The sequence below is a fragment of the Trachypithecus francoisi genome, unplaced genomic scaffold (assembly GCF_009764315.1).
Source record: "Trachypithecus francoisi isolate TF-2019V2 unplaced genomic scaffold, Tfra_2.0 Lachesis_group16, whole genome shotgun sequence".
Lineage (NCBI taxonomy): Eukaryota > Metazoa > Chordata > Mammalia > Primates > Cercopithecidae > Trachypithecus > Trachypithecus francoisi.
Genome location: NW_022681461.1, coordinates 4825538 through 4848667, shown reverse-complemented (window position 1 = coordinate 4848667; position 23130 = coordinate 4825538). Strand labels below are relative to the sequence as shown.

The following is a 23130-nucleotide window of genomic DNA, read 5'->3' as shown; positions in this document are numbered from 1 at the left end:
CCACAAGGGCTATCCCATTTTATGTTCCCACTAGCAACATAGGAGGATTCCAATTTTGCCACATCCTCTCCAGGACTTCTTACTGTCTATTTTTGGGTCACAACCATCCCAGTGGGTATGAGAGCTCTTCCCATTTTCTTTCTTTCTTTCTTTCTTTCTTTCTTTTTTTGGAAGACAGGGTTTCGTTCTGTCACCCAGACTGGAGTGTAGTGGTGAGATCATAGTTCCCTTCAGCCTTGACCTCCTGGGCCCAAGGAATCCTTCTGCCTCAGCCTCCTGAGTGGCTGGAACCACAGGCACGTGCCACCATGCCAGCTTTTTTTTTAGAGATGGGGTCTCACTATGTTGCCCATGCTAGTCTTGAACTCCCGGGCTCAAGTGAACCTCCTACTTTGGCCTCCAAAAGTGTTGGGATTATAGGCACAAGATACCGTCCTCAGCCTCTTTCCATTTTATTAAAAAAAGTATTAGTAACAATAATAGCCACCACTCTGTAAGTCTCCTTAAGTATATTATTTCACTTAACGCCTACCTCAAAGTTCTCAGGAGAATCCGTGTTCCCATTTTATGGAGGAAGAAACTAAGGCTCCAAGAGGCCAAGGTTGTGACAGGGCAGAGACACAGATGGAAGACAGCCATCTCTGCCTGCTCCATGCTGGGTCTTTCTGCTGCATCACTGGGTCAGAACTAGTGCCTGATAGCAAAGGGCTTCATATCCTGAATATATAAAGATCTCCTACACATATATAAGAAAAAGGCAGACACCCCATAAGAACACTGGAAGAAGGTCTTGAAAAGGCTCTTTACAAAAGAGGCTCTCCCAACAGCCAGTAAACACAGGAAAAGGTACGTGGGGAATGCAACTTACCACCAGAAAGAGCTACTGTGACACGCTGATCAGAATGGCTAGTATGTAAATTAATAATACATCAAGTGCCTGTGGTGAGGATGGAGAGGACAGGGGCTCACCACACACTCCTGTGCTCCTCTAGAAGAAAGCCTACCCTATGTCACCCTAGCCAGTTCATCCAGCAGAAACAGGCATCGGCCACCCCATGAGTGTTCTAACAGCCCCAAGCTGAAAACAACCCTAAGGCCGGTCCACCTGACAGTGGGTGAGAAAGATGTGGTATGTCTACACAAATGAATCCCATGTAGCAATGAGTGCCAATAACCTACAAATACAAGCAGCAATGAGGATCAGTCTCACAATACTGAGGAAACACACAAGAAAGTACAGTGCGGCTCCCTCTATCAGATGTCCAAACCAGGCGGGATATAATCTCTGCTGTCAAAAGCCAGAATGATCACACCTTGACAGGGCTCAGACAGCAGCTCTGGGAAGCTGATAACATGCAACTTCTTGATCTGCTGGTAGCTACATGGGTGCACTTACTTTGATAATTTGTCAAACTATACAATTATGAATTTTTTAGTTTCCATGTTTACCTTACGCTCCAGTAAATGTTTATTTTTATTAAAAATTAGTGAAATATAAAAACTATCAAAAGCATTACTAATAGGGTTTAAAAATAAATTATATCTTGATTTTAAAAAAGGAGAGACAAAATGATCTCTGAAATACAATACTGAAATAGAATCAACCTATTAAAAAAAATCCTGAGGCAACCCAGCAATAAGCACACAGTATCTGAAACGCTATCCGAATGCATAGCACTAGAGAGATGAGCTCAGGGCCTTAGCTACTATTACTACTGGGTATTAAAAAGAAAAGATGCTGGGTGCAGTGGCTCACACCTGTAATCCCAGCACTCTGGGAGGCCAAGGCGGGCAGATCACAAGGTCAGGAGATCGAGACCATCCTGGCTAACACAGTGAAACCCCGTCTCTACAAAAAAAATACAAAAAATTAGCCAGACATGGTGGCGGGCGCCTGCAGTCCCAGCTACCAGGAAGTTAAGGCAGGACAATAGCATGAACCCAGGAGGCGGAGCTTGCAGTGAGCCCAGATCGCACCACTGCACTCCAGCCTGGGAGACAGAGCGAGACTCCGTCCGAAAAAAAAATAAATTTTAATAAATAAATAAAGAAAAAGAAAAGCTGCGGACAGGCGCGATGGCTCACACCTGTAATCCCAGCACTCTGGGAGGTCAAGGTGGGCGGATCACAAGGTCAAGAGATGGCTAACATGGTGGAACTACGTCTCACTAATTTTTGTAAAAATACAAAAAATTAGCTGGGCGTGGTGGCACAGGCCTGTAGTCCCAGCTACTCGGGAGGCTGAGGCAGGAGAATCGCCTGAACCCAGGAGGCAGAGGTTGCAGTGAGCCGAGATTGTGCCACTGCACTCCAGCGTGGGTGACAGAGCAAGACTCCATCTCAAAAGCAAAAAAAGAAAAAGAAAAGCTGCAGAATAGCAAATGTACCCAAGGGATGATGTATTTGCCAACATACACACGTGCACTTAAAATCTATACATTTTACTATATGTAATTCTAGTTTAAAAGATTAATAAAACCCCAAACCAAACATACCACAGGGAGTATAAATTACTTGTTATTCATGAAATAGAAAGTAACAGAAACAAGACGAAAGATCAAATTTTCATAAATGAACTTCAGCAAAAACCTGATACAAGAACAAAGGATCAGGTCAGGAAATGGGTGGCAAGAAATGGACTTCAGATTTACACAGGGCCAGATGCTTCAGATCACTGCACAAACAGATGTACAGCCTTGCTAGCAATTTGGGAAAACAACTTACAGCAGCTATAAACACCAGCAGAAACAGAGTCACAGGGCACACTGGGATGGGGGATGGGAGGGCTTCAGGGCCAGGAGGGAGGTATAGTTGGGAGATGGATGTGAGATGAGCTAGAACCTCTGCCTACTGTTCAGCCCAGTAATGACCCAGATCCAAGACAGGGTAGAGGCAATGTGGCGACGGGAGAAGGGGATCCATCTAACTAAGGGTGGGGACAGGGGAGGGGGCGTCCCCTGTCCTGAGGCATCTTCACTGGCCCTGCTCTGTCCAGATGTCTTCCCAGCCTTGGGCTGCCGTCAGCACCCCTCCAGCTCTGATGTGGGCCCAGAGGGAGGAAGACAGAGGACAACACAGTTGTTAACAGACAAGAGGACTCTGGGTGCCCAGGGGAGGGAGGGCAATAACCCCAAGGCACCACTGCACTTCACAGTTTGTACCAACGTAAGCTCATTAGCTTCTCTCACAGGAGGTATTAGCTCCTCTCACAGTGAGAAACTGAACTCTGAGAACACACATCTCCATAAACGGTTCCCCAAGAGGGTCTGAAGAGAAAGCAAGAAAGAGGAGGCTGATAATCCAAAGTGGCTGGGCCTGGGCCTGGACCTCGGCCCACAGTGCTCAATTGTCTGACCAGTTCCCCAACCCTGCCTGCTCCTCAGAATCACCTGGAGAACTGGAAACTCCCATTCCTAGGTGCATGAAGATCTGGGACTCAGTCCTTCCTGGTCTTGGCCTGGAACCTAGAAAGCTTGGGCTCACTGTGGGGACTGCCTAACACTTGAGATCTGGCTGAAGCCAGTCATAGTGGTCCCTGGGCCCCACTTCCCACAATTTGTGGAGATCATTTCCTTCCTGACACACAGTCCCTCCCTCCCTAGAAGCAGGTTACCTGAGGTAGCAAAGCATGAGTAAAAGGACTAGCCTTCCTGCTGGGATGTGTTGATATGTGAACACAGAGGGGAGAGGGGCTTGCTGCAGGTACCACCCAAGAAAGATGGAAGCACTGGCCAGGCGCAGTGGCTCACGCCTGTAATCCCAGCACTTTGGGAGGCCGAGGTGGGTAGATCACTTGAGGTCAGGAGTTTAAGACCAGCCTGGCCAACATGGCGAAACCCTGTCTCTACTAAATAATACAAAAATTAGCTGGGTGTGGTGGTGGGTGCCTGTGATTCCAACTACTCGGGAGGCTGAGGCAGGGAGAAGGGTGTGAACCGGGAGGCGGAGGTTGCAGTGAGCCAAGATCACGCCACTGCACTCCAGTCTGGGTGATAAAGTGAGACATCTCCAAAGAAATATGGAAGCACATGCCACATGTCCACACCAAGTATGGCGCGTTCACAACGCCCAGCGCCCAACAGCAGGTGGAAGGCAGTAACTCTGGTACGGTGACACAGTGGATGATGCTCAGCAGCCAGAAAACTCACTCCTCATACAAGGAACCGTCGTGATGGTTCTTAAAGAAGCCAGACCCAAAAGACCACACACCAAGCATGAAGAAATCTAATCGCTGTAGAAGGCAGGCAGTGCACTGCTGGGTGGACAGCAAGGGTCTGAGCACTTCAGGGTAACCTGCACCGTGGGGCAGCCACATATGAGCACACAACTGCACAACTGCATGTGGTCTTACAGGCAAATCATACCACAATTTAAAAATGAGAGCTGAACAAAACCATCATCTAGTCAGCAGCCAGAGCTGCTTTGGAAATGTCTGCCTGTTGAGGTCAAAGGCCGCCCTAAAAAATGCAGCCTGGACTAAAATGGGGCTCAGCTCTGTCTCACAGTGAACCACACCAATGTGGAAGGTGGGTGGCAGGGGTCTCCCAGCAGCTTCTGGAGAAAGGCCACCAAACTGGTGGCCTGCCAAGCTCCCACACAGACAGACCTTCTGGATGACTTCCCTGGTGGGTCCCCAGTAGGCCAAATCTCAGAGCCAGTATGTCGCTGGGGGCCAAGAGAGTGAATGGACTTGTCCACCACCTGCCCCACCACCAACAGCAGCCTCAGGCCTGACCCCCTCCTAGGTGCTGACCTCTGGCATCTGGGCCTAGTGCGGGAGGCTGGGCAGCTCTGTGGAGAAGCACTTTGCCCAGGCCCCTGGCTACACTGGGAAGTGGGTCTGCATGCTGGTATGCTTTCTTCCAAAGTCCCCGCTAGGCTCCTGGGTGAGGTCCTGACCTCCAACTCTTTCATAGCCACACATGAACAGCTCCAGGGGCATGGCTCAGGACAGTGGGGTCAGCAGGCAATCAGTAGGGAGGGCCAGACCCACTGGGCAGGATGGAAAAGTCCAGCAACTGTCCCAGGACAGCAGAATTCCCCCCAGCCCCACACTACCCTCGCTTCAGCCAGCACCCCCATCACTTCAGCTCACAGATGCTAAGAAATAGGTCACAGATGCTAAGAAATAGGAGGCAGGGCCGACCATCCAGATATACACACAGTGTGGGTGGGGCAAGGCTTCTCACACGAGAAGGGTTCAGGCCTGTCCTTGTGGACAGGTGGACACCCACGTCTACCACACATCTGCACCTCCTTAGCGAGTGCAGGAGCGGAGTGAGGAGCCCATGCCCAGCAAGTGGCAAGGCTCAGGAAGCATCTGTGGCATGAATGAAGGACAGACAGGGGGACCTATGGACACAGCTGGGAGGTGACAGGCCCCACACCAGAAGTGGGTAGATAGCACGGCAGGTCCAGGGAACAGCCAGATGCTAGGGTGCTGAGAGTGCAGAGAGGCGCTGGATGTGGCTCAGTGAGGCAAGGACTGCAGGGAATTCCAGGGGTACAGGGTGGGCAGGCCTTGGAGGTTCTTCTGGGGCATCTCCTCTTTTATCCCTCTCTCTCCAGCCGGTGAGGGGACACACCCCAGTGACTCAGCAACAGGAAGGGCTCCTAGGCTTGCCCCTGTCCTGGATCTTCCCTTTGCTCGTGCACACTCCTGAGAGGGTCAGGGGGCATCCCCAGTTCTCCACTTGAGGGGCCGTACCCCCCGCCAGGGCTGAATCACACACGACATGCAGAGCAGGGAGGATTCAGACTCGCGGGTGTAAACTGCAATGACAGGATGGTGCTCCCACACTCATCTTTCCCCTACGATCATTCTGGAAGTGTAAACACTCCTGAGACTGATTTCATAGGTCTGAGTGTGGCCCCTGAGCTTTAGAATTTTTGAAAGTCCCCCAGTGACCCTGGGGTGCAAGCAAACTAGCCAGCTCCACATGCTTCTACTGGAACCCAAGTCAGCTAAGAAGCCCGAAATAGACCTGTTGACTACCCGGGCCCCTCACAGACCCAATGACCCACCCAATGGGATCCCATGGGTGTTATGTGGGAGACCCTACCTCACCACCCCCTCAGCCAGCTCTTCCCATCCACCCCCAGCTGGGTGGGGATGCTCCAGGAAACCCCACCACCATCACCAAACCAACTTCCTCCTCTCTTTACTCAAAAGGTACTTCCCTAAGCAGACACAGGCAACAAAGGATGTGGGGTCCAGGGCCCCCAGGAGCGAACAGAGGTGAGTATGAATCGTGTCTTCACACAAGCCCTGCAAAGTAAAAACCTTTATCGCTCCCTTTCACGGGTGAACAAACTGAGAGGATCAACAAGGTGAGAAGATTCATCTGAGTGGCACCATAAGGTTTCTCACTCCAAAATCCATTTTTCTTCTTTGCAGCAGGGTGGTTCCCAGAGGAGGTGGTACACGGAGGGGGAAGGGGTAACAGGAGGGCGGGCAGGAGGTAGAGGTGGTCCCTGAGGAACTCAGACAGCCTCACCTGGCAGGTAGACAGGGAGGAGGAAGGAGGCCCAGGAGCACTCAAGCAGGAGCCTGGGAAAGCTGCAGGAGTCCCTACAAGAGAGGGTGGTGCCTCTTGGGGACTGGGGTCCAGGCCAGGAAGAGAGAGTGGGGCCTCCAGGCCAGGAGACAGCACCCACCCACCTCTGCCAGCCTATATCCATCAGGCTGGGCACCGCAGGACCAGCCCAGGCCCAAGCCCCTCTGCAGGCCCATCTGTCCCTCACACCACAGGAGGCTGAGGGGTGCTGGCCCACCCTTCCCACTGTGTGGCTTTGGAACTGCATTTCCCCAAGGAGTACTTACACTTGTGGATGTGGGGATCGCTAGCACTGACGGCTGAGATGCACCCACATAGGGAACACTGTAGGGCTGTGGTGCTTGTCACCAGCCTCTGCCTACCCACGGCCCCTCCCCCGTAAGGCCCACATCAATCGGAAGCAGCCATCCCATCGCCAACCGCGAACCCCAGCTGCCCTGGGCAATGTCCAAATGCTAAGCTGCTTTTAGAAAACTGGGAATTCATCCCTGGGCAGGAGGGATTTAGCCAGAATTGGGTGCCATTTAGAGAAGATTACACCCTAATTGCCCCAGTGTCAGCAGACAGGCTTCTGGCCAGCTGCGCTCAGGGCTGGCAAAGGTCCCCACAGACCCTGGCTCCCCCGCCCAAGGACACAGAAGCCAGTCCTGGGGCCTGGGGACCAGCCCTCATCTTCCATGGCAGCTGGCTGCCCTGACACAAATCTCCATTCAACAGCTTGTAGTCATCAGGGCAGGAGGGGACAGCTTGGGGGCCCTGACAGGCAGCTGTCCAGACCGCATCTGTTCCAAGTGAGGGACGGATGGCACAGTGGGCACAGCAGCCTGGGCCAGGCTGGGTTGAAAACCACAGGAGAGCATGGCTGTAGCCCGGGTTTTCTCCTCACTTCATCTCTAACCTCATCACACTTCTTCGCCTTATTAGTACTGTTTCAGAAAGAGACAGCGGCAAGGTGCACAGTCAGCAAGTGGCAGGAGAATCTTACGCCATCTCCTCGCAATCGCCAGAGTTCTTCCCACCACAGGACGAACTATGAGGGTGGAGCCCGAGGAGAAGGAACTCTTGTTCAATGCTGGCGGAAACAGAACATGGTATTCACATTTGTAAGAGTCTAGCAGTTTCTCACAAAGCTAAATACAGTCTTATCATACAATCCAGCGATCAGACTCTTCAGAGGTATTTACCCAAATGGTTTGAAAACTTAGGTCTACACTAGAACTTGTACGTGAATGTTTAAAGCAGCTTTATTCATATTTGCCAAAAAGCAGAAGCAACTAAGATGTCTTTCCATAGGTGAACAGATAAACTGTGGTTCACCCATATAATATTATTATGATTTAAGAAGAAAAAAAGAGCAATCAAGCCACAAAAAAACATGGATAAATCTTAAGTGCATAATGCTAAGTGAAAGAAGCCAGTCTGAAAAGGGCCACATACAGTATAATTCCAATTATGTGACATTCTGGAAAAGGCAAAACCATATGATGTTTTAAAAAGATCATTGGTTGCTAGAGGTTGATGGGGGGTGGATTTAAACAGGTGAAGCATAGGGTTTGTTTGTTTTTTTTAAGGCAGTAAAACTATTCTGTATGATCCTGTAACGGTAGATAAATGCCACTGTATTTATAAAAACAAACAGTGAACCTTAATATATTAGTATGTGAATTGTTTTATAAAATCCTTTGGGAGATCAAGGGATCCTGGGCTGGAATGTAGAATGTAACAAAATAATCTAATTGTATTACAAATGTATCAAACAACCTCACTGAAGGGGATGGGAGAATAAAGCACTAACTTAAGTAACTTTTTTTTTTTTAATTTGTTTTTTTGAAACAGAGTCTCACTCTGTCGCCCAGGCTGGAGTGTAGTGGCGAGATCTCAGCTCACTGCAACCTCTGCCTCTTGGGTTCAAGTAATTCTCCTGCCTCAGCCTCCCAAGTAGGTGGGACTACGGGCACACACCACCAAGCCTGGCCAATTTTTGTTTTTTTTAGTAGAGATAGGGTTTTTCACCATGTTGGCCACGTGGTTGGTTGTTTTTTCTTTTTTTTTTTGAGACGAGTCTCCTCTGTCTTCCAGGTTGGAGTGCAGTGGCGCAATCTCGGCTCACTGCAACCTCGGCTTCCTGGGTTCAAGCGATTCTCCTGCCTCAGCCTCCCCCAAGTAGCTGGGACTGCAGACGCCTGGGACCACGCCCGACTAATTTTTGCATTTTTAGTAGAGACAGGTTTTCGCCATGTTGACCAGGCTGGTCTTGAACCCCTGACCTCAGGTGATCGGTCCTCCTTGGCCTCCCAAAGTGCTGGGATTACAGGTGTGAGCCACTGAGCCCAGCCCTAACTTAAGTAACTTTGGAAATAAGTAGAGTCTATAATACTAAAGGCAAAAGAATTATACAAAAGCACTGTAGTTGATAAAATTGTTTCCCATGGGGACCCAGGTTAACAGTTCTGTTACTGCTGTACATGTGAACTGGAATGAAACAATTAAGTTGCTGGATGGTGGATGGTGGGGGCCAGGTGTCTCACTGTTAGGAGTGGGAGGTTACAGATAAGCAAGGGAAGGTGGTAAGAACGATCCATGTGGTAATGGATTAGAGTTCATTACATCAGCATGAACTCATGGTTAACTAAATATACATACAAGTATATTTACTGACATGTGTATATACATGGGTTAGTATACACTAACTGCATTTTCTTTCTTTTGAGATGGAGTTTTGCTCCTGTTGCCCAGGCTGGAGTGTAATGATGCGATCTCGGCTCACTGCAACCTCCGTCTCCTGGGTTGAAGTGATTCTCCTGCCTCAGCCTTCTGGGTAGCTGGGATTAAAGGGGCCCACCACCACGCCCAGCTAATTTTTGTGTTTTCAGTAGAGACGAGGGTTCGCCATGTTGGTCAGGCTGGTCTCAAACTCCTGACCTCAGGTGATCCGCCCACCTTGGCCTCCCAAAGTGCTGGGATTACAGGCATGAACCACTGCGCCTGGCCACTAACTGCATTTTCAAAACAATTTCCTTGTTCTGTAGCTGACAGGCCTTAAATCAAAGACACCCTAATAGCAATGAGCACATCTAGCAACCAGATCTTGGTTTCTAACATCTTTCTCAACTAAAGAAACCAGGGCTTCTTGGGGTAAATAGCTGATTCTAGGACTGAGGCAGGAAATAGATTAAGTCTGCAACATCTTGTAGTGCCAGAAAGAAAGGAAGCACTTAAAAAAAAAAAAAAAAAAAAGAAGCACCACGATGTGGTATATTAAGGGGGTCTAAGAGACATCTGAAAGAGCTCTCAAGAGCCAGAGCTGGAGCAATTTGAGCAACAAAATGAGGTAATGTTGGATTATAACCCAAAGAACAAAATAAACTTTTATGGGCTGGGCACAGTGGCTCATGCCTGCAATCCCAGCACTTTGGAAGGCCAAGATAGGAGAAGTACATGAGCCAAGGAGTTGAAGACAAGTCTGGGCAACACAGTGAGACCCTGTACCTACTAAAAAAATCAAAAAATCAGCTGGTGGTGGTGGCACATGCCTACAGTCTTGGCTGTTGGGGAGACTGAGGTGGAAAGATCACTTGAGCCCAGGAGGACAAAAGCTGCAGTGAGTCACGATCACACCACTGCACTCCAGCCTGGGCGACAGAGTGAGACTCTGTCTCAAAAAAAACAAATAAAATAAACTTTCATGAGTCTACATTGATAAACAAGAGTAGGAGGGAGGGAAAAGTCCCCCACGCAAAAAAAATTGCAAATAATTTATGTAGATATCACCCTGCCCTCAAAGAGGTGGAGCAAACTCCCTACTCCAGTGTGGGCTATGCACAGTCATTTCCTTCCCAAGAATACAGCAGGGACAGGACGAGAAAGAATAACTTTAGAGTGGCGGTCAAGTGATCAAGGTCAACAGCAGCAGTGACAGGTCATACTGACAATACACACTCTTGATATGTGATGAGAAGGGCATTCACTTCTGTGATCTTCCTCCCCCAAACCCATAATTCCAATCTAACCACGAGAAAAACATCAGACAAATTCCGAAGGAAAAACACTCTACTAGACACCTGACCAATCTTCCTGAAACCTGTTAAGGTCACCAAAAACAGGGAGGGTCTGAGAAACTGTCACAGTCAACTGGAGCCTAAGGAGACACAACAACTAAATGTAATGTGATATCCGAGACAATACTTGGACAGAAAAAGGACATCAGGTAAAAACTAAGGCAATCTGAATAAAGTATTCATAATAATGCCGTGATATTGGTTCATCCATTGTAACAAATATACCACACTAATGTACAATGTTGTAATAATAAGGGGCAGTTGGGTGTGGGCTATACAGGAACTCTGTACTATTTTTGAAATTTTTCTATAAAACTAAAAATTTTCTAAAGTAGTTTTTTTTTTTTTTTTTTTTTTGAGGCGGAGTCTTGCTCTGTCGTCCAGGCTGGAGTGCAGTGGCCAGATCTCAGCTCACTGCAAGCTCCGCCTCCCGGGTTCCCGCCATTCTCCTGCCTCAGCCTCCCAAGTAGCTGGGACTACAGGCGCCCGCCACCTCGCCCGGCTAGTTTTTTGTATTTTTAGTAGAGACGGGGTTTCACTGTGTTCGCCAGGATGGTCTCGATCTCCTGACGTCGTGATCCACCCGTCTCGGCCTCCCAAAGTGCTGGGATTACAGGCTTGAGCCACCGCGCCCGGCCTTAATCATTATTTTTAAAAAATAACCGTGTTAGCCAGGATGGTCTCGATCTCCCGACCTCATGATCCGCCCACCTCAGCCTCCCAAAGTGCTGGGATTACAGGCTTGAGCCACCGCGTCCGGCCGGCAGCACACTTTTATACATGTTCAATGGCTTAAAGACACATATGTCTGTAAATAAAAGAGAAAGACAAGAGTAAGGTGTCTGGCAGGGACAGATAAAGTGGGAATCTCCGCCTACCGGCACCCTCCACAGCATGAGAATAGAACAGCCAGGGCTAACGGCAGCACAGTATGAAAGGGGACAGGACAGGCCACACATGGCGCTGTCTTTAAAATGACAAGGCCTGTAATCCTAGCAGCTTGCTGGGCAGAGGTGTACTGACTGCCTGAACTCAGGAGTTCGAGACCAGCCTGGGCAACATGGTGAAACCCCATCTCTACTAAAACACAAAAAATTAGCCAAGTGTGGCAATGTGCGCCTATAGTCCCAACTATTCGGGAGGCTGAGGTAGGAGAATTGCTTGAACTCAGGAGGCAGAGATTGTAGTGAGCCAAGATCACGCCACTGCACTCCAGGCCAGGCGACACAGCAAGGCTGTCTCCAAACAAACAAACAAAAAAAATGACAAGGCCTTCAACCAAATGCAACCTGCAGATCCTGCCTGCCTTCTGAAGCAAACAAAGCAACTGTAAAATGAAATTTATGAGCCAAACTGGGGAAGTCCAAACACTGACTGGACAACAGATGACACTAAAGAATTTTTGTTAGTTTCTTAGGTGTGAAAATTCAACAATGGTTAAGTTTTATAAGAAAAGATTCTAATTAGCCAGGCGAGGTGGTGGGCACCTGTAGTCCCAGCTACTCGGTAGGCCGAGGCAGGAGAATGGTGTGAATCCGCGAGGCGGAGCTTGCAGCGAGCCGAGATCGAGCCACTGCACCCCAGCCTGGGCGACAGAGCGAGACTCCCTCTAAAAAAAAAAAAAAAAGAAAGAAAATATTCTATTTTCTTAGCAAAACAACGGATATACTTACAGAAACAGCCACACAAGATGAACTACAGTAAAGAAATAAGACTGGCCACAACTGCAAAATGCAGGTGCAGGGCAGGAGCACACGTGGACTCACCCTATTATTCTCTCCACCTTTGGTTATGTCTAAAACGTCCAACAAAGAAGGTGGCTTTAAAAAATGTGTAAAGGCCAGGTGCGGTGGCTCATGCCTGTAATCCCAGCACTTTGGGAGGCCGAGGCAAAAGGATCATCTGAGGTCAGGAGTTTGAGACCAGCCTGACCAACATGGTGAAACCTCATCTCTACTAAAAATACAAAAATTAGCCAGGCACGGTAGCGGATGCCTGTAATTCCAGCTACTTGGGAGGCTAAGGCAGCAGAACTGCTTGAACCCGAGAGGCAGAGTTTGCAGTGAGCTGAGATCACGCCACTGCACTACATGCTGGGCAACAGAGCTAGACTCTGTCTCAAATAATAATAATAATAATAATAATAATAATAATAAAAAAAATAAATAAATAACGAGTAAGCAGCCAGGCGCGGTGGCTCACGCCTGTAATCCCAGCACTTTGGGAGGCTGGGGCAGGCAGATCACCTGAGGTCAGGAGTTCGAGACCAGCCTGGCTAACATGGAGAAACCCCATCTCTACTAAAAATACAAAAATTAGCCAGGTGTTGTGGCACGCGCCTGTAATCGTAGCTACTCAGGAGGCTGAGGCATGAGAATCGCTTGAACCCAGGAAGCGGAGGTTACAGTGAGCCGAGATTGAGCTACTGTACTCCAGCCTGGGCAACAGAGCAAGACTCCGTCTCAAAAAAAAAGCAAACCATAGATGAGGTGTAGTAGCTCACATCTCTAATCCCAACACTTTGGGAGGCCAAGGCAGGAGGATTGCTCGAGCCCAGGAGTTCAAGACCAGCCTGGGCAACATAGTGAGACCCTGTCTCTACCAAAACAAAATAATAATAATAATAATAATAATAAATTTAAAAGCCAACTATAAAAAGCAAACCATGACAATTATTTCATATAATAACACAACAGCATGAGCTAGAAGTGCCACAGAACCTCTGGATCCACAGAAACCTTCCTGTCTTTTTTTTTTTTTTTTTTTTTTTTTTTTGAGATGGAGTCTCGCTCTGTCACCCAAGCTGGAGTGCAGTGGCCAGATCTCAGCTCACTGCAAGCTCCGCCTCCCGGTTCACGCCATTCTCCTGCCTCAGCCTCCCGAGTAGCTGGGACTACAGGCGCCCGCCACCTCGCCCGGCTAGTTTTTTGTATTTTTTAGTAGAGACGGGGTTTCACCGTGTTAGCCAGGATGGTCTCGATCTCCTGACCTTGTGATCCGCCCGCCTCGGCCTCCCAAAGTGCTGGGATTACAGGCTTGAGCCACCGCGCCCGGCCCCTGTCTTTATTCACTTGAATTAAACCTGTTTTTCTCTATCTTAGAGTAGCAACAAACTATCTTTAATAAAAAACAACAACTATTACAGACACACAAAGACTTTCCCCTGTTTGATGGTGTCTTGTACACATCACACACTCACAAGGGAAGAAGAGCTGGCAGGGAGAAACGCTCAGTGCTCCCCACATTTGTCCTGCACCGTCTACACAGGTCCTACTGACCCTGTTCTTTCCACTTTCTGCTGTTCTTAAAGCAAATGTATGATTTTTAAAACACAGTAGCTTCTAAAAAAGAAGCTGGGCCCCCAGTGGCTTCCTCGTAACCTTAACCCTAACCCTAACCCTGGCCTGCGATGCTCTGAGGGTAGCAAGGGGCGCCTGCCTGCCACTCAGTCCCCATCTCTCCATCCACCTCCCACAGCAGAGCAGAGCCCAGCTTGGGACAGCAGGGTTTGAGCCCAAGGCGGCAGCTAGGCAGCCACATTGGGCCCTCTCCTGCTCCAGAGTTCAGCTTCAGGGGCCACACTCTGAACACTGGACAACACAGGGTCTAGAGCCAATGCTTTACCTGTCAAAGCCTGCATAATCCTGGCCAGCCCTGGCTACCAGCCACCCACCACCTCAAACAGCTGGTGTACTGTCTGAGAGGAAACCAAATCTTTCTTACTCCCGATGTGTGTGACAGTTTCATCTGGTCCACGTGCATGGGGAAGCAGGTCCGACTGACTGGGGGATGCCCAAAACTGACAAAGAAACTGATCTCCTCCCTCAAAGGAAGGGACTGTGGTCCCTAAGTGACAGGGGAGACCTAGCAGGAATCCTATACGGACCTAGGCAGGCTGCTCAGACACAAGGGCACAGGGACACCCCTCCCCGACCTTCGAGGCTCACAGAGCACTGGGCCAAGATAAGAAGCATCATTATTAACCCATCATGGCCCAGGCAGTGGCTCATCTAGAGCCGCAAGCTCCTGGGAGACCAGGCAGAGCCCAGACTCCCACTGTGGAGTCAGTACGGAGTCCACAGGGACAGACATCATATACAGTCGGTCCTACTCAGGTGGTGCCAGGCACCCCCAGGGACCCAGAGGCTCCCAGCACTAGGCCTGGCCTTCCTCCGGATCCACCTGCTAAGCCACAAAGCATGCTCGCTTGGCGTCCCCAAAGACGAGCTGCTCCATCACAGCTGTGCCTGCCTTGAATCCCGTGGAGGGTGCCAGATCCACGCCTCCACATGCTGGCAGGGCTGGCCTGGAGCACACCATCCGCATGTCTAGGGCTGGGCAGACTCCCTGGCCAGGTCCCAGGATGACTGAGATATACAAGTGCCCAGTCGCCAGGCCCTGCAGGAAGAAACAGCAACAGGGCTCGATGTGGGAGTTTCAGACATTTTTTAAAGTGTAAGGGTCCCTAAATATTCCTTCATGATCCCCTGCCCCACATTCTAAAAGTGGGAAAGAGGCCCGCGGTGGAGAGAGTTGCCCAACAATTAAGTGACAACAGTGTGGCCACAGGGTCATCATCTTTGGATGCCTATAGCTGCCTCGCCCCAACTGTCAGACCCATCTGTGCTCCAAGGATTCACAGGGCCCCAGCTCCCACCCACGCCAGGCTTCTTCATACCAACAGCAGACCACTGCCACCACCTAGCCCCCTGAAAGGCCCTTGGGTCTCCCAGAGCCTCCCTGCTCCCAACAATTTTCTGTTCAGAAATGGACACAAGGATGTTCTCAGGGGTTATCAGAGGAATGGGAGAATCCCACACTTGCTTTAACCAAGACCAGGACTTTTCCTGCTCTGGAAGCAAACAATCGAGGAGGCTGGGCCTCACCCCTGGTAACTCTGCAGAGGAACCTCCTGGAGGATCCTCTGCCAATCCCCCTGTTGCCCCCACTTCCTGCAGCTGCCCAGGTGCTGGGAACAGGGCTCGGCAAGTGCAGAAGGCAGCAGGCAGGGGAACTTCAGAGGCACCCAAGCTTGAAGGGCAGGTGGGACTTCTAAGACGAAGGGTGAATGTGGGCACAGGAGAGGTAGGGCAGTCCCAAGCCAGGCTGTAGGGGCATGAGATAATGCTTAGGGCAGCCCCACAGAGGTGGCAATGGAGGCCACTTGAGACTGAGCAGGGACAAGGACCAGAACGGGGAGAAGCTGCAGGTGCAGCAGCAAGGAGACAGAGACCTGAGTGAGGCATGAGATTCAGTCTGCAGAAGACCTACAAAGCACTTGCTGCATGTTGGGTGCTGTGCCCAGTCCAACACCCAATTCCACCCACATGCACCTCTCAGACAAGGACAATGATGCTCCAGAGCTTGGCACTATGGCACCGAGGTGGCACACCAAGGCAGTGAGGGTGTCCAGACCTCCTCTCTGAGCCTGAGCTCAGGTGGAGTCAAGACTGTTCCCAGACCTCCCCCATTACCCTCCCCTGACCATGAGGACCACATGGGCACCTAGCCTCAGCCCACCTAGCTATGGTCCCTGCTTGTGCCCTGGAAGCAGGAGCTGCCACCTTAGCACATCTGTCCTCTTAAAGCTGCAGCTGAGAACACAGGGCAAAGTGTCCCACGGCCACGCAGGACCAGGAACACCAGGTTGCTGACCAAAGCCCATTTAATTATCTTCCCCACCATTCCAGGGAGAGGAAGGGAAAGGGTGCAGTGGGAACTGGGACAGATATGGCTCTTATTGAGTTAGACTCCAGAAATCACTAGCAGAATGATTAGGCAAAATCAACTAGGGAGCACCCTCCTCACTCGTGGCCTCAGCCAGCACCGTGCTATGATGTCAGCAGGACACAGACACATCCCTCATTGCATGAGAAAGGCAACAGGACTGGCACTGTCTTCCATTCACCACCACAAGACCCTCCTCAGCTCTGATGAGAAACTCACACACTGGGACCAGCAGGCCAGCATCCTTCCCTCAATGGTCCTATTAGCTACAAATGCAGGGCCGGAGCACAAGCAACTCCATTTGGAGCACAATCTGTTAGTAACTAAATGCACTTTAGTTCAAGAAATAAAGTTTTTTAAAGAATTAAGGTGGTACACCTCTCTACAGGAGAAAAAAAAAACCCACAATTATTGTCTCCTTAAATCTTGTGGGTTTTTTTTTTAATAAAGAGTTAATATTTTCAACTATGATATTGGCCATAATTAAATAGGTTAGCTAGAGCCTGTGTTGGCATGGGTGTGAGGAACAGGCATGCTGTTGATGGGGGTGAACTTTTTGGCAACATCTACTGAAACTGAAATGCTGATGCACATTCCTCTAGACTCTGCTAGAGACTTTGGGCAGAAACATTCTTGTCCCACCTTACAAAGGAGAACTAGGCTCTGAACAGAGCAGTAATTTGTCCAAGGCCATGTGGCCAGTACATGGGGAAGCCAGGTGGTGACAAAAAACAACCAGCAGGCCGGGCGCGGTGGCTCAAGCCTGTAATCCCAGCACTTTGGGAGGCCGAGACAGGCGGATCACGAGGTCAGGAGATCGAGACCATCCTGGCTCACACGGTGAAACCCCGTCTCTACTAAAAATACAAAAACTAGCCAGGTGAGGTGGCGGGCGCCTGTAGTCCCAGCTACTCGGGAAGCTGAGGCAGGAGAATGGCGTAAACCCGGGAGGCGGAGCTTGCAGTGAGCTGAGATCCGGCCACTGCACTCCAGTCCGGGCGACAGAGCGAGACTCTGCCTCAAAAAAAAAAAAAAAAAAAAAAAAAAAACTAAAGAGCACCCACAGAAACAGATGCACCCTCTTCCCGATTCTGCTAGGGACTCACCCTCCAGATACATGCCACGAAAATGCCAAGATTCTTCACTGTGCCAAAACATTTGTGTCAGAATAGCAAAGAGCTGACAAACGAAGGGCATCAAAGTGAGGACAAGTTCGGTCAGCAACAATTCCTTCTCACAGAGGACACTGCCAAACCCAAGCTGTGGACAGAGACAGGGACGGTAGAGGCTGCCCAGGAGCGGCTCGATGCACTTGGTAGGAGGAAGAGGGCTGCTTCTCTGTGTGCAGAGGGAAAAGTGCTCAAACAGATAGTGCTGCCTGCTGGAGAGGGTGAGCCCCACTACAGGAGACCAGAATCCGGCTGAGGCCACTCCCACTCCATATTCTCAGAGTCCCCGGCCTCCCTGTCACACGCCCCACCCTAAGATGAGGAGTTTTGCAAGAGCAGCCGCATCTCACCCCTCTTGTAGCTCCAGCACCACTGCAGCATGGATTGCAGAAGGCGCCAATACCTGTTGACAGACAACAGACTGGAGTCCTGAGGGTGATGGGGAAGGACCCAGCTCCTGCTGGCCCAGGGTCAGCCACTAACTGGTACTAACTGAGCACCTGCTCTGCCCAGACATTGACTTCAGCGCCTGCTTGGATTCATTCTGTCCTCTCCACAGAGGGGGGTCATACTGGTCTCCTCAGACAAAGGGGAGGCAAGGAAGGCTGCAAATGGTTTAGGCACCTGTCTGGGCTGACTCAGAGCAGAGGTGCCAGGTGATAAGCCTGGAAACCAAGAGCCAAGGGCTCACCAGGACACAGTCAAGTGGGGAAAGAGAGCACACCACCAGACTATACTCCTGACCCCACACCAGTCCTTTCCAAATACGTGACACTCACAACAATCCTTTCTGGGTACACAGTACTGCACTCCCATTTTGCAGAGGGGGGAAGCTAAGGCTCAGGGAGAGCATCTATCCAAAGCCACATCACTAGCAAGGAGTAGAGCCTGGATCCAAACCCTGGTGTATCCTCCCAGAAAGCAACTCCTGCCAACAATGCTATGGAGTCAGGGAAGGGGAAAAGAGAAGCTGGGGAAGGATTGTCCAGGTCTCCCGCTGCCCTGCCGCCTGGAGACCCTCGACCAGCCTGGTGGTCTAACCTCCCCTCCCCACAGTGGGAATGACACAGACCACTGAGGTCTCCGTCCAAGAGGAACACAGCCAGCCACAGCGAGGGGAAGGGCCTGAGATGGGGGGCTGGACAGGAAGTGGGCCAGGGGTCATGCTAGCTGGTGGGAGCGCAATCCGGGCAATAAGGACAGAGCGCTGGGCCTGGGGCAAGGGTACTGGGGGACTCATGCCAGGGGCAACCTTCACGTGCAACCCCGAGCCCCTACTCAGGCCGCTGTCCACGACCTTTCCCCACCTCAGAGGCACTCATGAAACAAGCAGAAACGCTCCGAAAGTAGCTGCGCCCAGAAAGGGGAAGTGATTTGTCTGAAGGTGACAGAGCCGCAGCCACTCAGACCCAGGCCCATCATCGGCCTCTCCCAGCGGGTCAGCAGCATCCGTGGCCTCAGCTCTTGGCTCAGCCACTGCCCTCCCAACCCCACCCCACGCTCAGACACACCTGGAACAGCGACCACCGCAGAGCATCAGCCCTTACGAAGCCCTGCCCCGCCCGGGTCGCCCAGGTCCACACAGAAGCAGGCGGGCAGCTGCAGGAGGCGACAGGGCGCCCGGACCCCTGCATTAGAGGCGTCTGCAACGGACGCTGCACCGGCTCGCTAGCCAAGGCCGGGCCCACTCCCACATACTGCCCGGGTCCCCGGCTCTGGGCCCGTGCCCCCTCCTCCCCCGCCGCCCACCCCTGCCGGCTCCCGCTTGGCAAGCTGACCTTGGCCGCCCTGGTGCCAGGGACGACGCCCACAGGCCCCGGCGCCGGGCGGGGGTCGCGGGGCAGGGCGGCTCGGCTCACCTCCTTGAGCTGCTCCATCTCGCCGCGGATAGCCTCATAGTCCACCTCGAGCTCCTCGAACTGCAGCTTGAGCTGGTGCTTCTCCTCGAGCACCGCCAGCCCGTACTCGGCCGCCTGGATCTTCTCACGCGTGGTCTCGGCCAGCTCGTGGGACAGCCGCTTCACCTCGGCGCGCAACCACTCGGGCTGCGCCTCCATCACCAGCCGCGCGTACTCCTCCTCCTCCGACGGCGCCGACATGGTGGCCGAGGGCCGAGCCGGCTCCCACCGAGACTCTCGCAAGCCGGGCCCTCCTCAGCCGCCGCCGCCGCCGCCCTGCCCCGACGGCCACCCACCCGCCCGCCCGCGCCGCCGCACGGCTCCTCCCCTCCGGCGCGCGGGGCCCGCTGGGGGCTGGAGTCCAGCCCGCGCTCCGACTACAAGATCCATCGTGCCCGGGGCCCGCCCGGCCCCCGGCTATGATTGGCCCATGCCCTGTGAGGGGCGGGCCCTCGGGCGCAGCCACTGACGCCCATGTCGCCCAGGGGAGTGTGGGGACAGTAGTCCCGCTCGCGCACCGACTACAAGGCCCGTCCAGCCCCGCGCCCACCCGTCCCCGGCCGTGATTGGCCCGCGCCGCTAGCGTCAGAGCCGTATGCACCGGCGCCTTGCAGTCCCCTGGACGGCGGTCGAGTGGGCGCGGCCCCGCGGCCTTCCCAGCACTCAGAGCCGGGGGCACTGCTCAGCCGCTGCGCCTCGCGCTCCCTTGTGCCTCTGGCAGCCGGCGGCCACGCGAGGTGGCAAGACGGCTGCCGGGAGAACCCCCAGGGGGAGGCGGGTGCGGGCGGCGGGACCGGGCTCCCGACCCTGGGGCGTACAACGCGGACAGAGCCCAGGAGGCCGCGAGCGAGAAGCGCATCCGAGAGCGCGGGCGAACGGCTGCTGCTGGAAACCCGGGGACGGTGTGACGCATGCTCTGTGCAGACGTCTGGGGGCGGGAGGAGGACGGGCCAGCAGGGGGCGCCCAGGGGCCAGCGGGAACCTCAGCGCTGCCCCTCAGTCCTTCAAGGTCTATTTCTCGGGAATAAAGACATTTCCATTAATACAGGGTCATAAACGTGGTAAATATAGTTGTTGTCTCCGCATCTATTTTTAGGCCTGACTTAAGTTGTTTGAAAGCCAGTCGTACCCTTCGCCTTGGCGTAGGTAACACTTTTCCGTATATGGTGGTGTGTGAGATAGCCCGTTTATTCCTTATCTCATTGACCTAAAGCGCAACACACCCCACAGCTGCTGACCGCCATAGCACCTAATGGCCAGTATTAGAGTACTGCAAATGAGTTCACCCTTCCCTCGTGTTTTCTTTAACCAGTTCACAGCCTCCAAGGGAAATCCTAAAGGCTGATTCCCAAGGACCCTAGCACAGGCATAGTCCCTTCCTTCCCACCGTCTCTCATGGCCCCTCCCCACCTGCTTGTCCGCCTCCCCTAGGCGTCCCTAACCTCTCCGGGACCTAACAATAATAAATTTCATCTGTTTTGTGCCTGTTCATTTTACTTCCTCATTGTAGCTCACCAGACCCCCACACCCATTCGGTTCTCCTAGAGAGTGGCTATCTTGGCTTATGGTCACTCTCAAGACCAAATTAGAAGCCATGACAGCAGAAATCACAGCACACAGGGTCCTGACACTATCTCATGCACAGTCCACAGTCTAATGGCACGAGGGCCCAACACCATACTGGAAAGCTTCAGTATTATTTTTCTGGGCCAGGATCCATTTGCATTCAGTCAGGTTTCCTGAGTCTCCTTTGATTGACCTTTCTGAGGAGTGCAGTGCACACCGGTATATGCTCATGGGGAGATGAGGTGATGCGTTTCCGGCAGGACTCTCACTGAGGTGTTCCTGACTTTTCAGAGCACCAGCTGGGAGACACATAATGTTGATTTGCATCTCTCTGATCGATGCTGGGATTTTCTTTGGTAATTAGTGTCATGAGTGAAGACTTTGCAACCATAGATATAGCCTATCACTCCTCAAACCTTGACCCACTAATTTTGGCATTCAAGACTACTTCTTACCTGAAATAATTATTACCATACTGGCGTTTTTTTTTTTTTTTTTTTTTTGAGACAGAGTGTGGCTGTGTCCCCAGGCTGGAGTGCATTGGCGCAATATCGGCTCATTGCAACCTCTGCCTCCTGGATTCAAGTGATTCTCCTGCCTCAACCTCCCAAGTAGCTGGGACTACAGGTGCCTGCCACCATGCCCAGCTAATTTTTGTAATTTTTTTTTTTTTTTTAGTAGAGACAGGGTTTCACCATGTTGGCCAGGATGGTCTTGATCTCTTGACCTCGTGATCTGCCTGCCTAGGCCTCACAAAGTGTTGGAATTACAGGCGTGAGCCACCATGCCCGGCCATACTGGCTGCTTTTCTATTTCCATCAGTCCTTCTCCATTTATGAGTTGCCTTTGTACTGTGAGGCAGCTATACCTTCTCATTTATTCCCTTCTCCCATTCATTAGCAGTGTGGATCCATGGATTCTTATTTTACTCCATGGGTTACAATCCATTACTTTCCTTACTTGCTTTGATGCGCAAATGGTAGCAGATTTGGCCCGTGGGAGCTCTCCAAGCTGGCTCCATGTCTTCAAAACATCGTAATTTGTTATTATTATTATTACTTCCTTGATGTCTGATGCCAGTTGTTCCAAGATCATCTTGTGCTCTCCATGTCCCAGACCTGAAATCAGTTATTTCCTCAAGGAGCCCTGATTCTTTTTAGTGTTTTGTTTGTCTGAGGAGAATGTGTCATAGTTTGACTTGTGAAATTAACTAATCAGTTGTAGTAGGAATAGGATGACCAAGTGGCCTGGCTTGCCTGGGACTGTCTTGGGCTGGGCAAATTGTTAACTGTAAGTGGGACAGCTCCTAGTGTAAAGAAGGAACAAGCCTTGTTTGAGTGTGTACCTAGCAAGGGAGGGACTGATGCCCCACAGTGACTTGCCCAAGGTCACACAGCCTCAGGGCAACACCTGCACCTGATCCAGCCTGATCTGACTCCAACCGCCCCAGCCCCACCCACACCTTCCCGTGGGGCAGGTCTGAGGAGGGATGGAGAAGGACCGTGGGGGTCTCACGCAGAGAGTGACCATGACACTTTGAACTTGGAGACAGATGGTGGTGGAAGGGAGGCCAGGGAAGGCTTCAGGAACATTCTGTTACGGGTAGGGACTCTCCTAGGTGCTGGGGGCGGAGGGTCTGTCACGACCCTTGTGGGCTTCCTTCTGGCCGGAGGGACAGCCCTGGGTGGGAGTTGCAGTGTGTGATGGGGTGGGGTGGATCAGGACAGCCTTCCCTGAAGAGACACCTGAGGGAGACGCAGAGGATGCACAGGAATTGGCCAGCCCAAGGCTGCAGGAATAGGGGGCTGGCAAGCATAAGAGAAGCAGGGTGGTCCCAGCAGCAGATAATGAGCCACCTCTTACTGAGCTCTGCCTGTGTCCCCAACATTACCAGTTACGTGACATACATCTTCTCATTCAATCTTCACAATACCCTGAGGGGTAGAAATGATGCCACCTTCTTCTCCTCAAGTCTATGTCTCTGACCAGACTCTTCTCCAAAGTTACACCATCAAGCTGTCACTCTGAAGTCAAGCCGCTTCTCTCCAACATCCAGCCATAGTCCCCGACATCCAGCTGCTTCTTCTCTCTGCTGGCTGAGCTTGGGGTCCTTATAGGCACAGGATGGGGCAGGGCGGGGCCATGGGTGGTTTAG

At 51.7% G+C, this 23130-nt stretch overlaps 1 protein-coding gene across 5 annotated transcripts in view; it reads right to left on the bottom strand.

The window, feature by feature from the left end:
• Positions 1-20324, bottom strand: part of BICD2 (BICD cargo adaptor 2) — a 51249-nt gene extending 30925 nt beyond the window's left edge. Inside the window, exon 1 of one of the 5 annotated variants that reach the window (XM_033236752.1) lies at positions 19290-20324. In XM_033236752.1, the coding sequence (XP_033092643.1) occupies positions 19290-19610 (321 nt within the window). In that variant the 5' untranslated portion in view covers positions 19611-20324. The remainder of the gene's footprint in view (positions 1-19289) is intronic. The other 4 variants (XM_033236753.1, XM_033236755.1, XM_033236754.1 and 1 more) reach the window with 4 other exon arrangements.
• Between the last annotated feature and the right edge of the window lie 2806 nt (positions 20325-23130).